Source organism: Sturnus vulgaris, chromosome 17 (genome assembly GCF_052056855.1).
Source record: "Sturnus vulgaris isolate bStuVul1 chromosome 17, bStuVul1.hap1, whole genome shotgun sequence".
NCBI classification, from domain to species: Eukaryota; Metazoa; Chordata; class Aves; order Passeriformes; family Sturnidae; genus Sturnus; species Sturnus vulgaris.
Window position 1 is genome coordinate 2,872,295 of NC_142259.1, and position 15,359 is coordinate 2,887,653.

General features: G+C 50.1%; 1 protein-coding gene across 2 annotated transcripts; it reads left to right on the forward strand.

Annotated features, from left to right (window-relative positions):
- The first annotated feature begins 572 nt into the window (after positions 1-572).
- On the forward strand, positions 573-14,982 carry RBM38 (RNA binding motif protein 38). Of its 2 annotated transcripts, XR_015807303.1 has the most exons (5): positions 573-928; positions 1,602-1,725; positions 2,336-2,390; positions 13,529-14,054; positions 14,175-14,982. XR_015807303.1 is itself a non-coding variant. In XM_014873914.2 (4 exons), exons 1-4 carry the CDS (start codon positions 761-763, stop codon positions 13,827-13,829), a joined length of 648 nt encoding a protein of 215 aa, XP_014729400.1. In that variant the 5' UTR covers positions 573-760; the 3' UTR covers positions 13,830-14,982. The 2 variants fall into 2 exon arrangements, 1 of the variants encoding a protein (XP_014729400.1); XM_014873914.2 differs by having other exon boundaries at positions 13,529-14,982.
- The last annotated feature ends 377 nt before the right edge of the window (positions 14,983-15,359 follow it).

Genomic DNA, 15,359 nt, shown 5'->3' on the forward strand with positions numbered 1-15,359 from the left:
AGGCTGCACAGGTACAGGTACAGGTGCCCAGTGGAGAAGCAGGAGGCTTAAGAACCTGCTTGAGAAAGACAGTTCTGAACCTTTGTTCACTCCTTGACCCCCTCCCTGGCCTCCTCCTTGGAGATTCGGTTCAACACCATCCCTTCCTCCTGCCCTGGCTCCGACCGCCCCACAAAGCCACAAAGGTTGCCGGATGCCTTTGTCCCCGTGCCCGAGCCTGCCGGGGCCCAAGCCCTGTCCGTTGCGCTGGTTGTGCAACAGCAGCGGGCTGGGGCTGCGGGACACCGGGGACAGCCAGGCGGGATCTTTGGCGGGCTCCCGCCGCAGCGCTGCCCTCCCGGCCCGGCCCAGCTCCCCGGGAGCCGCCGGCACTTGTAGAGCGTGCAGAGCCCGGCCCGAGGGGCTGCGGGCAGGGACCGCAGCGTGCGGGGCGCTGGGGGAGCTCGGTGCGGGGCCGGGGCTCGGTGCGGGGACCCCCGGGCGGGGCCGGACTACGCGGCCCGAGCGCCCCTGCGCGGCGCGGGCGGGGCGGGGCTCGGCGCGGCCCTACAAAGGCGGCGGCGGCGGCGGGGCGGCCGCTACTCACCGGCACCGGCGGGCGGGCGCGGGGCCGCGCTCCGGCTCCAGGCGCGGCCATGAGGCGGCTGTAGGGCCCCGGGACCCGCCGCCGCTCCGCTGCCTTCGGCCGCCGCGGGGGGCTCGGCGGGGGCGCGGCTCTGCTCCGGGTGGATGCCGGCCGGGGCCGGCCGCTGCCGGCACCATGCACACCGTGCAGAAGGACACCACCTTCACCAAGATCTTCGTCGGGGGGCTGCCCTACCACACCACCGACTCCTCCCTCAGGAAGTACTTCGAGGTCTTCGGGGACATCGAGGAGGCGGTGGTGATCACGGACCGGCAGACCGGCAAATCCCGGGGATACGGCTTTGTAAGTCCCGCATCGCTCCGGGGCGGGACGGGCGCCGGCGCTGCCCCCGCTGCCCCCCGTGCGCCGGGGAAGGGCCGGCAGCGGAGCCGCGGGCTGGGAGCCCGCCGGAGCCGTGACAAAACTCCCGGTGTGGCCGCACGGACCCCCCGGTGCCGGGCGCTGCGGAGCCGCCGCCCGTCCCGTCGCTGCTGCGGAGTTTGTGCCCGCTGCGGGAACGAGGGGCTCGGTCAGGACAGAGGCTGGGCTGGGCTGGGCTGGGGGCCCGGGAGGAGCCCCCCGTTGTTGGCCGAGCCGTGCCGCTCGTTTCAGCACCTGCTCCCCCCTCCCGATGTCCGTGCGGGGCTCAGCGCGGTGCCCGCAGCTGCCCTGAGCTCCTCTGCGCCGGGGGTTTTGAAAAGGGCTCCGCCAGCTTCTTAAAAAAGGCTCTGGGAGGAGGTGGAAGGGCAGGGGAAAACAGCTGGCACCGGCCCAGCGGGGAAACCGGGTGCGGGGGGAGCGCCCGCTTTTCCATCGGGTCCCAGCAGCCCTTCCCGTCTCGCCGTGCAAGCGAGGCTGCACGGAGGGAGTGCAGCTCCCGATTCAAAATAGAACAATAAATAAACTCCACTTAGTGCCTGTTGCTGGAGTGTTTACAAAGCGCTGTTGCTACAAACAAGGCTGTGCTCGATTCCAGGTGACCATGGCAGACAGAGCAGCTGCTGAACGAGCTTGCAAAGACCCAAACCCCATCATTGACGGCAGGAAAGCAAATGTGAACCTGGCGTATTTGGGAGCAAAACCAAGGAGTATTCAAACTGGTGAGGCATCCAGGAGATCCCATCTTTCTGTATTAGAATAACTTGTAAGACGAGGAAGCAAGTTCCTCGGGCTGGAATCATCTGATCTGACGATGCACATTTATCTGTCCCCCATAGTTCTGATTGTTGGCTGAGCACGCTGCGTAGTCCAGTTACCTCTGTGCTGTATTTTCTTACTCAGCCCTGCTGCACTAGTGTTACTCACCAAAGTTCATATAACTGTGTTCAAGCTGTTTTCTTCCTGGCTGAAATGTTTGCCCGTTAACCTCTTTGTTCCGTGAGAATTAACAGTAAGATCCACTCCTCATTTCTCCCTTTGGTTTAATGACCACGGTACCCAGTGTGTAAAATAAGGCTTTATGCCCCATTGTCTGTTCGATAGCAGCACGTTCACACTGGGCTTTCATCATGAATTCCCATCTGCTCCTCGTGCATATCACATATGCATGTTAAATTTAACTTGTTTCTAAATGGGGCTCTGAATTTGCTCACATGCATAGCAGATCAAATGCAAAGACGTGTGGTGTAATTCTGCCTGTGTGTTACGAGTTGAATGGTACAATGGATGCCATTCATTAATATTTCTTCTTTTTCTGAACCTTTTTTTTAGGTTTTACCATAGGTGTGCAGCAGCTACATCCAGCCTTCATTCAGAGACCCTTTGGGTAAGTGGAATTGTTTCCTAACGGTCTGTTTGAAATAAGATTCACAAATCAACTTCCTCATTATTTAAAATGTGTGAAAAAAGCCTTCGCCGTCGAGAGTGGACAGTTTCAACAGCTGTTGTTAATGTTCAGAGTACTTTATTTCTGGTTGAGATTTCAGAAGTTTTGTGCATTTGTCAGCTTTAATGTAATTCCCAAAGATCCTTCTTTATCCTCAGTAAATCTTAGTCATAATAAACCCAGTGCATTGCTCGCTGCTTTGCCAACTTCAAGAATTCACAGGAATTCAAATAAATGGAAAATAGTTTCTCTATTATAGTACTTAAGGTGTCAAAACAATTAAGCAAATTCTGTTCTCGTGTTTCTCAAATAAGATCCTCTGCTTCCTCTGTGCCGTTTCCCACGTAATAACGCTTAGGATACAGTTTTATCCTAGAAAACAAATTGCATTGGAAACAAAGTCTGTTACTTAATGAAAGTAACATTAGGTCAAAAATTGATTTTGGACAGATGTTATACAAGGCTTGAATAGTCTGCAAAAGTGGGCTTTTGTCTGCTGTTTTCAATAGCTTATACCATCCCTACTCGGTTAGAAAAGTCCTCTTTTTATACATCTAATAGGATCTGGCAGCTGCTCGGCAAAAGACAAGTGTGCTTCACGAGAACAATAGTGACTGTCATACTGCCCTCATTTAACTGTTTAATGATTGATGCAGCTCTTTTTTTACACCATTTCAGAAAGTGAATATTGATAAGGTTTTTTTATTATTATTTTCTAAGAGCATTAAGAAAGTAGGTGCATTTTTTAAAGCTTTTGAGCACTGCCCTGGTGTGGTTTTTGTGTGACTCTAATATAAATAGATGGGATTTTGGCCTTTGTCAACAGCAGTACTTCATCCCTTCCCTGCTCTCCGCTCATTTTTTGGGGGGTGTTTTGTTTCTTCTTTTTTTCTTTTTTTTTTTTTTTCTTTTTTTTAAGAGAAAAAAAAAAATCTGCTAACAATAAAACTTTCATTCCTCTGCCCGTATGGCCGCAGTTGCCAACTGCCTGGATAATCTCATTGCAATGAGTTTATGGATGTGAGAGGCTGTGTTGCCACAATAGTGCACACCCCGTGTACGTGTGCTGTGTACGGTTCAAACACGCTGCTTTTCACAGCGGTTACAGCTCTGCTGGGAAGCCTTGAAGAACATCTGCCATGAAATGAAGAGTCTTCCCTTTTTTTGGGGGCAAGAGCTGCATTAGTCTGCATAGACCAAATGCTGCTTTTTAATAGCTTGCAAGAGCTTTCACAGCCCCCAAAGCAGCAGCAGCACCTTTGAGATACAAACCCAGAGACTTTTGCATGAGTGCAGGAGAGAAGTTGCCAATAAAAGCAGCCTCTGGCAAGTCCTGCCACGCATGGGAGCAGAGAAGAGGAGAATGGTGAAGCCCGTGAAAACTCCTCTTGCTGGCAGGAGCACCTTGCAGATCATCTGCAGTTTTCTGGGTGCCCTTCCTACCCTGCAGCCGCAGCTCTTGAAAACATTTTTTTCCAACAGTTTGCTTATGGTTTCACATCCAGAGGAGTGTGGGATCGACTGATTACATGTTCCTTGTGATCTAGACAGTTCCTGTTGCAGTTCTTAGGCATTGGTTTCATCATTAAACCAGCAGAGCTGCAGTTAGCACATACAGTGGAGAACATTATAAATTATTTATCAGTTGCCAAGAGACAGGAACCAGGAGAATGGAGGGCTGGAGGCAGGGGATTATATATCATCATTTGCAAGCATCAGTAAACAGGAATTTCATTGAATTCAGTCCTTGCTGCAGCAGAATCACTGGAAATATGGGTTTTGCAGAATGTGTTTACCTGAGCACCACCTTTACCTGAGCACCACACCTGGGGCGGCTCTGTGGCTTCTGAGCAAAGCCTGAGGTACTCATTTGAGCAGCAGAGCTTGGCTGCCAGTTCCTTCTTTGTCTCCTCAGTAGACCAACAAAATTAAGAGCTTACCAAGCTCCACTCTTGCATTCCCTTGAACCCACGATTTCCTTGGCCCTCAGTGGGACCACAGGGTATTAATAAAATAATAATATAAAAATTATACTTACTAATTATAAATGATAAAAATAATTATAAACAACAACAAAAAATAATGAATAATTAACCCTCAGGGTAGATGAGGAGTTTATCACAGTCTGTCCCTGAGCTGCTGTTGTCTGTTTGCACCACCCCACGTGGATCCTGGCCTTCCCCAAAGGAGGCTCCGTGGCTCAGCTGCTTTGCCCCTGCTGTGAGGTGTTGCCTGGCTCTCCCTCCTGCAGTTGCTGTCTCTGCAAAGTGTTTGTGCCCAGGGGTTGGTGTTGTGGTTTCCAAAAGATGCTTGTCACGGGGCACAGGGTGCTGTGAGCGAGCTGGGCAGGAATGAATGAGCAGCCGTTAACTCCCGGGCAGTGCAGGAAGAGCAAGCAGCCAGTCATGTCCCAGCTATCAAGCCACAACACGCAGGTTTTGGTGAAACCTGAAATGAATGGAAACTATGAAAATTACCCAAACACCAGAGAAGATTATTTATAAACTGAAGGCTTCCCCCTTCCGGCCCCAGACACCTCAATGCAGCTGTAAATATTACCAGGGCTATGCGGAACAGAAAGAGAAACCACGAGGAGCCTCTCTCCTTCCTCCTGCTGTCCTGGCAGGGGAGGCACTTGCACAGCAGACAGCATGGAGACAGTAGTAAATCCTGTTTGGAAAAGAAGTTTCTAGCTTCTTGTAGCCAGAGATCTTAACAGTAAAGCAAGGCAAAGGATGTGTGTGTGTCAGGATGACTTGGAGATCCAGCTGCTGAGTTTAGGGAAGCAGCATTGGGCCTGGGGCTCAGCCTGGAGCTTGCAGACTGTGTTTTGCTTGGAGGCACCTGGCAGTGCCAGGGTGTCCCTGCAGCTGCCATGCTTCATGTGATCAGGTGATGTGGCAGGGCTGCTTGGGCTCACCTCGTGGTTCCCTGCTCTGGAGCAGGAGGCAGGTTTGAGTCTGTGCAGGGAATGGATCCCCTGGTCCTCCTCTGTGCTTGCTGCTCTGGACACGGGCAGCATATGGCAGATGCATTCCTGTGGCTGTGCCTCAGCGAAGGAGCTATCTGTGTGGGAGATCTACCAGTGACTGAGTAAGTGACTGAGCTCTTGCAAACATAAAGCTGTCTCTTGTGGCAGGATCCAGCTCTTTCCATAGCTGCACATTGGATGTCATTGCTCCAGAGACCCCATCCATGTGTAGTTACTTGTTTTGGTGACCCCTTGCCTCTGGCCCACATTTGGTCTCCGGCAACGTCAGAAAGAGTTAAATCTCCTTGAGTTTAAAATTTCATGTGTTGATGCTGCTGCAGTTAGGAGGTGAAGAAAGTCCCTCTTTGTGTCAGCCCAGCCTCCCTCGCAGCTGTTTTATCCTTAAAATTTCTCTATTGGGTTAAAAATAAAAGGCAACAAACTTTCATCTTTTCTGTGGTGATGCTTATAAAGGGGCACGTGCTGTGCCCAGCCTCTGTCAGCTGGCATCCCCCTGCTCCAGCTTCCCACTGCCCACTTACCCAGAGCTGGAGGCTGCAGGATCCCATCCCACTCTGCCAGGCTCATGTGGATGGAGCACCCGGCACCTGGTGTTATCCTGTGCCAGGACCATGAAAGCTTGGGGGGAAAAGGGGACATTTCCCAAGAAATGTCCAAATCCATTTTCCAAGCGGCTTCAGCTGCTGGTTCTCGTGCATGGTGACTGCTGTTCAGACCAAATGCTTGCCAGTCGGAAAGAAATCCCTTTTTAAAATTATTTTATATTGTGTTTTTTAGCGTAGACATGTTTATAAGCAGATCAGACTGCTTTGAGAATTTTCTTGAACATCTATTTCAAGATGGCAAATGCTGTTGTCAGACCCAAGGATTTGGTGTGCCTGTTTTTTGGGTTTGGGGCACAATTTGCTCATGTCCTGCCTGTAAAACAATGCAAAAGCACAGTCTGGTATAGTGGCTGTGTGAATGATGTGCCAAGCTCAGACCTGAAGGATCTGAGCCATTCCTAGGCAGTCAGGGCACAGGCTTGATGGAGAGACAGCCTGAGCTGGCTCTAGCTTTGTCTTACAGCACGTGGCTTGAGTTGTGCCATCCTCTGTGTGTGATTCCATTGCTGCTGGTGGATTTCCTTTTCATCCTCCCCAGCACAAGAGCAGCCTCCTCAGCAGCAGAGACCTGAGTTCTTTCCAATTGGTGCAGGAGCTGGGGAGTGGCAGATCCAAAATTCACCTGTGTCTCTGTGGTGCCACAGAGTCCCAATGTGGCAGATTGATGCACACGTCTGAATTTCCAGAGCAGCCCAGCCTGTGCTTGATCTCATGTTTCCTTCGAGCAGCTGTTGGCATATGGGCCCCAACTCATAGTATGAAGCACATGCCCAGTAATTCCAATGATGAATGCAGCCCTGGGCATCCTGCCCCAGCTCTGAGGGCACCAGCCAGGGAACCAGACAGTTGTTGTGCTGATAATTTGGTAGCAAGGACACCGGGTCACTTCTAAATACGACTTTTATGAAGAACTTGTTCCCCACGGATGGGAGCAAACTGCATACCAGAGCTAAATATACTCCACGATCACAAAAGATGAAAAGTCCTGGACCTCACAGTTAAAACTCAGTCTCCTGTTTCTCAGTCTCCAAGTGCTGTAAACAGAGTTGTGCTGTCCCCTGCAATTTCCCTGTCACCAGCTTTGAGCGTTTTAACTTTCCTGTGTCAGAGTTGAGCTGCTCTGGCCAAAGCAGCTTTCTGGGAAAACCACGCTGGATCCCGGCATCCCCCATGATTCCAGCTTGCAGGAAGGTGTGGAGGGATTAGATTGAGATGCCTTAAATGTTCTACTACCACAAAAGCACAACAGCAGAGATCACAAACTCTTAAAATGGAATTTCTTTATTGACTGAGAAGTTACTTAATTACTTGTTTTATCAGTGTAGGCCTTCTTTTATGAAAAAGAGATCTTTCATTACTTCTTACATAGCTGAAGTATTCGACTTCAAAATACTTCATCTTTCCAAGAAAGGGGTTTTGATAAATTAAATGAGTAGATGGTTTTAATTAAAGGTCAGTGAAAGGGATCATGTGTAAAGAAAGAAAGTCTGTTAAAAATGGAACCAGTTGAAAGTAGTCATTAATGTGCATTATTCCAAAACTTGTCAGCTGCTTCAGAAGACCTTAGAGTTGTTTCTGCCATTGATTTTCTCTAAATTGCAGAAGAAAATTGGAGAGCTCAGTCAAAGGCAGAATTCTGGGGCTACCTGTGTTAATCTGTTGGAGACCCTGCTTTTCTCTACCATCCTACCAGGTTCCTCACAAAGGTGTTGAAGGACTCAGGTTCCTGTCATGCACTGGTGTGAAACAGTCCCTGGTTCTTCTGTCAGTTAATTTCTGGTTTGGCTGTGCTGATAACTGGAAAGGGGAGGGGTTTTTCCTTCTCTGGAGAGCTGACTAGCTGCGGATAAACTTCCATGTGGCTTTTTCCTTGGTGCCAGATGGCTCTTGTTTCAGGCAGATGTTATCTCCTGCTACCTGAGTGTTTTTCAGCCTGCTTCTCTCCAAAACTATTTTTGGTCTGGCCCAGTATGCCTTTGTTTGGGATCGTGGTTTGTTTTTTTTTTTTTTCTCCTTCTTCCTTTGGGTGTGGGGGAAGCAAGATGCAGAGGATAAAGCTTTTGAGCCTGGCTATAACTCATGGTGGAGCTCAACATGTTGATCTCAGTTTTGGTTGAGTTGAGAAAAAGGATTAGATCTTTGTGAGATGTACTCCCATCTTTGGTCTGCAGCCTTCTTTTTACTTCTTTCTGTTTTTTTTCCCCCACTGACTGCAGTCTGGGACAGTCTGTTGTGGCATGTCATGCCTTGGTGATTGCCACTGGTGTGGTGACATCTGCTCCCAGCAGGGAAGCAGGAAACTCAGTCCTGTACCTGTTTGCACAGGCTGCTGCATAAATCTTCTCCGAGGGACAGAGGAGGATGAGGAGAAGACAGACAGGCAAATTAGTTACAAGAGGAGCAGAAATTGCGTTGATTGCCTTGCTATTTTGTGTTTGTGTCGTATTGCAGCAGGTGATGATAAATCCCATGGAGCTGCAGAGTTCATCCTTGTGTGACTTTGAGCTGGCTGGGATAGCTGGTAGATGAGGCAGAAGCTGTTGACATTTCAGTGCATGTTTAAATCAGCTTTAGTAGGGACATTTCAGGAGTTGGAGGTTTGTCATGTTGTGGTTGAAGCCCAGTCCTGGCAGTGAATGGTGAGGAATCGTGGAGTGATGAAGGCACAACCAATGTCCTGATCTGCACCCAAGTATTGGTGGATAAACTGTGATCCCCTCCTGGAGTGAGAGTCCTGGTGAGCAGGCAGGGACCTCCAGCCATCCTCCAACCTCCTCCTCATGTCTGGATTGAGAACAGCACCTGAATTTCTCACATTTCCACAGCCTGTCCTCGTGGCTGGGGCCCCTATGATACCTGTGGCCAAGCCTGCCTGCACTGCACACACGTTCACTGAGTGTCTCCTCGAGGTGAGTGCTTGGGAGTGTCCCTCAGGAACGATTCCTTGGAGTGTGAGTTACACCAGGATGTGTGCCTGCATCTCCAGCTCTGCCGTGGTGCAAGTGTGGGGTGTGCTTTCCAGAGCAGCTGTAAAGTCAGGAGCCCACTTCAAAATGCACCTTTGGATCTGCCGTGCAAAGTGGCAGTGGCTGGAGGTGTCACATCAGCAGGGGCTGTGCTCAGCTCCCCCAGCACCTCCTGCCATCATGTGCTGGGCCAGTGTGGGTGTCCCTGGGGCAGCCAATGGGGTCAGCTCTAGTGGAAATGGAGGCCAAATTCCTGGGGTCAAATGCCAGAATTTGTGCCTTCACTGGCAGACACAAAGGGCTCTGTTTCTTTTATTCTTCAAGGAATAAAAGCCTGGTCGTGGTGGTGGCATTTGTGTGCTGGTCTCTGTGAGGCTGCCAAGAGCCCTGTGCCCCTCCTTGTTTCCCAAATGTTTGTGTGATGCCGTGTCCCTCCTGACAGAGGGGTGCAGCTGTCTCCACCTCTTCAGAACTGACAAAACCAGCTCCTGGCAGGGCTGGCAGAGATCGAGGGGCTCAGGAATTCCCACCTTGTTGCTCTCCCAAACTCGTGCAGCTTGCAGGAACAGCTCATGGCTCGTGTGTAGGAAGTCCTGCAGGATGGCAGAGAGAAAGTGCAGCTAAAGCACATTTTAGGTGTAAATCTGATACAAAATAGTCCCATATATGAAGTGTCTCTGAGATGAGCTGTGGTGGGGGAGCTGCTGATGAGAGCTTGTCCCTCTTCCTCAGTGTTTGGGGAGAGGTGTGGGACACATTTCCTCCTGACTTGTCCCTTTTTTCTTCCCCAGCCAGCCCTGCCCTGCTGCTGTGGTGGGTAGACCTGGCTGATGGCAGGTTTTGAAAGAGACTTTTTATGTGCCTGGGGCCACGGGTGCCTCCCCTGCCGTGTTTGAACATCTCCACCCGCACCAAGACTTTTGTTCTGTCCCCAGCCAAAGCAGGACAGAGCTCTGTCCCCTCTGCCACTGGCTCTGTGACCACCTCCTTTGTCCTGGTTCAGTTCTGGCAGCGTGGCTGGGTGCCACGTGGGCTGGCACCACAAGTCCCTGCTGTCCCTCCTGTGCCACCGATGCCTCTGGGCTCAGGTTTGCCCGTGCTGGCTGTGCTGGGTGGCCTTTGCCCCTGGTTCCTTGTCGTGCCAGCAGCATCTCGTCCATCTGCTGCTCACAGGGTGACCTCGGTGTGTGGTGGCCATGGCTGATCACTTGGTTGATGTTTTATAATCACACTGTGTGTGTTTTTTGATGAAGTTCTCTTCTGGCTGGCAGGGCCCATCGTGGGGGATGGAGGAAAACTGCAGGGAGGGAGGAAGGGAAAGGCATCTTAAAACACAGATGTGACTCATCCTCTAGAAATTCAGATTAGAGTTTGCTGTTTTCTAGAAAGAGAACTCCAGAACAGCTTGCTTTTTTAAAATTGATCCCCTGAAAGATCATATTCAGAAATAATGGAAGAGGGGGAAATATTTTAAGATTTTCTGTGGATGCTAAATGTAGCCAGCAGAGAACTTCATACTACTGCACTGTTTTGTTTTGTTTTGTTTGTAGCTGCAAGTCATCAAAGTGACCTTACTTTGGGTTGTGTGTTTTGTTTTGATTGATGAATTGCCATCTGTCCACCTAATTCAGAAGACCAAACTGCATGATATCTTGATTGAAATTTCTAGCTTCTTTATTGATATCCTACAGACCAAAAGAACCTTCCCTTTTACATTTACATTCCCTTTAGAAGCAGATCCTGGACTTGCTGAGTGTGATTTTTTAGTGCAGTTCCAGCTATTGTGAGTGATGTGTTCTTGTGTATCCACTGGGCTGGTGGGATGGATTTCTGGAAGTGGGGTGCAGGAGTGCTTTCTGCCTTCCAAGCTGATGGTGCTTTTTATTCCAAGTAGCACTGAAAAGCTGGGATTTTTCCTTGCTGATGGAAAAACGTAGGATGTTTTACATTTACATTTGCAGGATGTTGCAGATTTGCTGTCCTGAGCTCCATGCATGAAAGCAAAGCCAACAATGCAGAGTTTCTTGGGATGAGCTGGGAATGTCCCCTCATCCTGATGGCACCACGTCCCCCCCATGGGCTGTGCCAGCTCTGCAGAGCAGTTGTGTGGCAGCAAGGGACGTGGAGGAGCTGCTCAGACAGGGTGATGCTCAGGTCCTGGTCATTGGGTGGGTGCAGGTGGAATGCCTGTGGGCAGGAAAAGTTCAGGCCCCTCCTCTGCTCCTGCCACTGGCTGGTTTTCAGTGCATTTTTTATTGCATTTGTGGAGTGATTTTAACTTTGTTGGGTCCTGGTGGCAGGGTGTGACATTCAGGGAGAAGTGATGAGCAGCCCGAGCATCCCTCCCCAGTGTGGAATGCAGGACGCTGGCTGAGCTGCTGATCTGCCAGGGGGTAGAACAATATGTCATGCCCAAGGGTCACTGCCTGGGGGTGCCTCTGCAAAGCCTTTCCCCAGGCCAGAGAGCAGCACTGCACTCTGAGTTATTGAAAACAAAATGAAAGAGAAAATCCCCCAGTGACAGGCGTGAGGAACCTCTGGGTGGGACTCAGCCCTGCTCCTCCAAGAGGTGGCTGCCACTGCCTGCTGTGAGTGTGACATGAGGTGCCCTTGGGCTGAGCTGGTGCCTAAGCTCCAGCTCTGATTCAGCCGTGCTGGCCTCAGTTTAGATCAGAGCTGAACAAAAAGGGATTCTGTGCATTTCTGCTGCCTCATCTCATTCTTGTTACCCACAGGGTGATGCTGGGTATGGTGTGTATTGATGGACTGAAGGACTGTGAGGTCCCTCTTGCTGTCCAGGGGTGTTTGGTGTTCTCAGAAGAAGGTCTTGCACTGAATCAAAGGTTGAGGTGCTGCTCACCATCACCCATCCTCCCTGGGCATATGGAAGGAGCCTGATTTCAGAGGCAGTGTTGCTGTGTGGGGAGGGAGAGGAGAGCAGTCATTCTCTTGTCATGCAAATTGTCTCGAGCAAAAACAAACTGCATATGGGAGTGGGAAAAGGAGAAAAAACTCAGTTCAGATGAGCACTTGTTTGTGAGAAGCCTTTCTCCTGTCTGGAAAGCAGATCAAACCATCCAGTGCTGGCTGTAAAGCAAGTGGGAACAGCCCTGGAAGTGCTGGGTAGGAGGGACCAGCCCCAGGTAACCCCAGCAGCTGCAGGTGGTGGCTGAGATTTTGGATGCTCAGGTGGAATGAGGGTAGCCATGTACAGCCCTGTGCCTTGTGAAGAGCCTGTGGGAGGCTTTTAGAAGTGGTTGTGTTTGAAAATGTGCTGTCACACACATCCACACAAAAATCCCCAAAATATTTGAATCTGCATAATCTCTCTGCAGAGTTTTGCCTTTTTTTTTTTTCAATTTGCCAGAATGATTTGGGTTTGGAGACAGGGTGGCACAAGCTTTCAGGGGATGGCTTTGTTTCATTGTGTGGCCTTGTGTGGTTCAGCAAGCAATGGCCAAAGGGACCTTCTCCCCAGGGTGCCCTTTTTGGTGTCACCCTGCCACACTCTTCAGGCCACATGCAATTCCTCATTTTTGCCTGGCCCGTGGCAGCTTGTGTGGGTGTACCTAAACCTTCGGGTTTGCACAGTTTTGCCCTTGTTTGAGACCTGACTTGATATGGGCCCTTTGGAAAATACATCCCTTTCATTTTGATGCTCCCCCCTCCCACCCCTTTCCTCCTCATTAGCAGTTTCTAGCAAATTAGCAGGCACTCTCGCATTAATCACCTCCAGGATCTTTCCACCTATGGACTTTAATTGACTGTGACATTGTTAAGTTCCTCTCAGCTCCACAGCTGCCTCAGGGCAGGGAGAAGCAGCACTTTTGGATCCTCATGGAAAGGGCAGCAGAGATGCCAGGGGCAGATGTGACAGCTCATGGACACAGGAGTGTCACTGCCCTGCCAGCTCCTGGGCAGTGCTATGGGGGGAAGAAAACAGCAGTAATATCTCATGTTTTACAACAAACACCCTGTAGCATTCCCTAAACATCCAGTGTTGTGGAAACATGGTGTAAGTGTGTAGTAACTGATAACACCTGGCAGGCTGGAGGGACTGGGGCTGTGGTCATTCCTGGTGGGACAAGTGAGAGTGACAGGTTGTCCCTGGTGCCAGGAGGTGCCTCACAGGGGCTGTGGGTCCTCAGGACCCTGCACCCAAGTTTGGAATGGAGAGTACAGGAGGCAGAAAGGCTGGCAGGGACAGCCAAGGAAATGAGGTGAGCCAGAGGCTGTGTGACAGCCTTCCAGGGAGCTTATTTTGGATTGCAGCAGCATGGATAGTGGGAGATACAAGCCATGGGGACCAGGGTGTGTGTTTTAGTAGCAGCCCATGCTTCACCTTGCACTACTCCCACCCTCGGGTTTAGGAGTGTTTGCTTTTCATCCCTCGCTCGAGGGCAGCACGGCTGGGCAGCACCATTTCCGTGGCTGACGCACGTGAATTTGGGGAGGGATGTGCAGACCAGGGGGAGAACCCAGCCCCTCACTGACTCTCTCCCTTTCCCTCCACAGACTGACACCTCACTATGTTTACCCCCAAGCCATCATCCAGCCCAGCGTGGTGATCCCCACCCCCGTGCAGTCCATCACGTCTCCCTACATCGACTACACGGCCGCCAGCCAAGCCTACTCCCAGTACACCACAGCTGCCTACGACCAGTACCCCTACGCTGCCTCCCCTGCCACCAGCTTCGTGGGCTACGGCTACACGGGCACGGTGCAGCCTCCCCTGAGTGCCAGCACCCCTGCAGCGCCCGCAGCCGCCTTCGTGCAGTACCAGCCGCAGCAGCTGCAGCCCGACCGCATGCAGTGAGCGCCCGCCCGCGCCCCAGGACAATCTCTCGCCCTGCAAGGATACCACTAGGACGGCAAAAACGACGGAAGAGCTGTCAAAGAGATAAAAGCCACATAAAAAAAATGTCACCCCGCCCCTTTATCCCCCCTTATGTAGGTGCATATCGATATCTGAGCTATTTATAGTGTTGAGGGCGAGCCCAAATCCTTGCAGTCTGATTGTGCTTATGAAAGTGGACTTCTGGTAAGTTGTTCTTTTTTTTTTTTTTCCCCTTCCCCCCGCCCTCCCTTTTTTTTTTTTTTTTTCAATCTGGACAGATACTGTCTTGAAGATGTTCTGAAAGCGGCTGAAAATGTTTCACAGGAAAACTACAGATTGTTGCACACATCGCGGTCTGCTTCCATCACCTGTGGTCTTCTTTCTGCCCCCCCTCCTTCCTTCCTCATCCAGCCTACAATCCTCTTATTTACTGGTGAGGTACAGAGGTACTCGGAGAACATGGGAAAAAAAAAAAGCAATCTTATTTTTTGGTTGTACAAAAACTTTGTAATACTCAGAGATGCCTTACAGAAAAAAAAAAAAAAGCAAAAGAAAAACTATTTTTTAATATTTATTGCGATTTTATTCGCATGAGCTGTGAATTGCAGACAGAAGAATAGTAGTAAGTATCTGCCTTGTTTAATTCTCATTTTACTAAATTATTGTATGTAGGTAAAAGTTCTTAAGTAATTGCTGAATCACTTCAACATGCAAAAGGGAATATTGGCTTGAAGGAGAGCAGAATATTCCTTTAGTCAACGCACTGTACTATTTTCTTATTGTAATTGTTACTCTGTTAAGATTATCTCAAATTTAGGTATATTTTTAAATGCAAAAAAACAACCAAGAATACTGAACATTTTGTCTACTTTGGTAGATCTTTTGTTACAATGCTGCAACCTATGGAGACATTTACAGTATTTATGTCAAAGAGATTTGGGGCTGTTGGCCAGCAAGGTTTAGGAGAATATCATGAGTGGAGCAATAGAGAAAAAGGTGTTATGTCACTGAACAAATAGGTAAATGTAACCTTTTTATGCCTGTAATCCAACAGCCAAATAAAGGAAGAGAACAGGCGATGTAAGTGCATTTCTACAAAGACAGCAATAAACTATTTTAACTTTTAAAATGATTCGATGCTGTATGGTACCATGTTTGCTCGGCTGCAGTGCCTTAGGGAGTATTTCCCAGCCCACCTGGTCTGGCCATGCTGGGCTTCACCCTCAGGTGTGCCAGGGCATCAGGTGATGCCCCCATCCTGCAGCGTGTCCCACATGCTGCCCTTGCTCTGCATGTCCCGAGGCACCTGAGGGTTCCTGGGCTCACAGAACCCTGTGTGCTGGTCCCAAGTGCTTGCTCACACTGTGTGGAGCAGAGGGTGGGAGGTGCTGCCATCCTGCTGCAGCTCCAGTGGCAGTAGGGGCAGATGGGATCTCATCCCAGAGTTTTCGGGCTGTCGCTTTCCTTCTGTTATTTGCTCGAAATAAGTTGGGGGTTATTTTTCTAAAA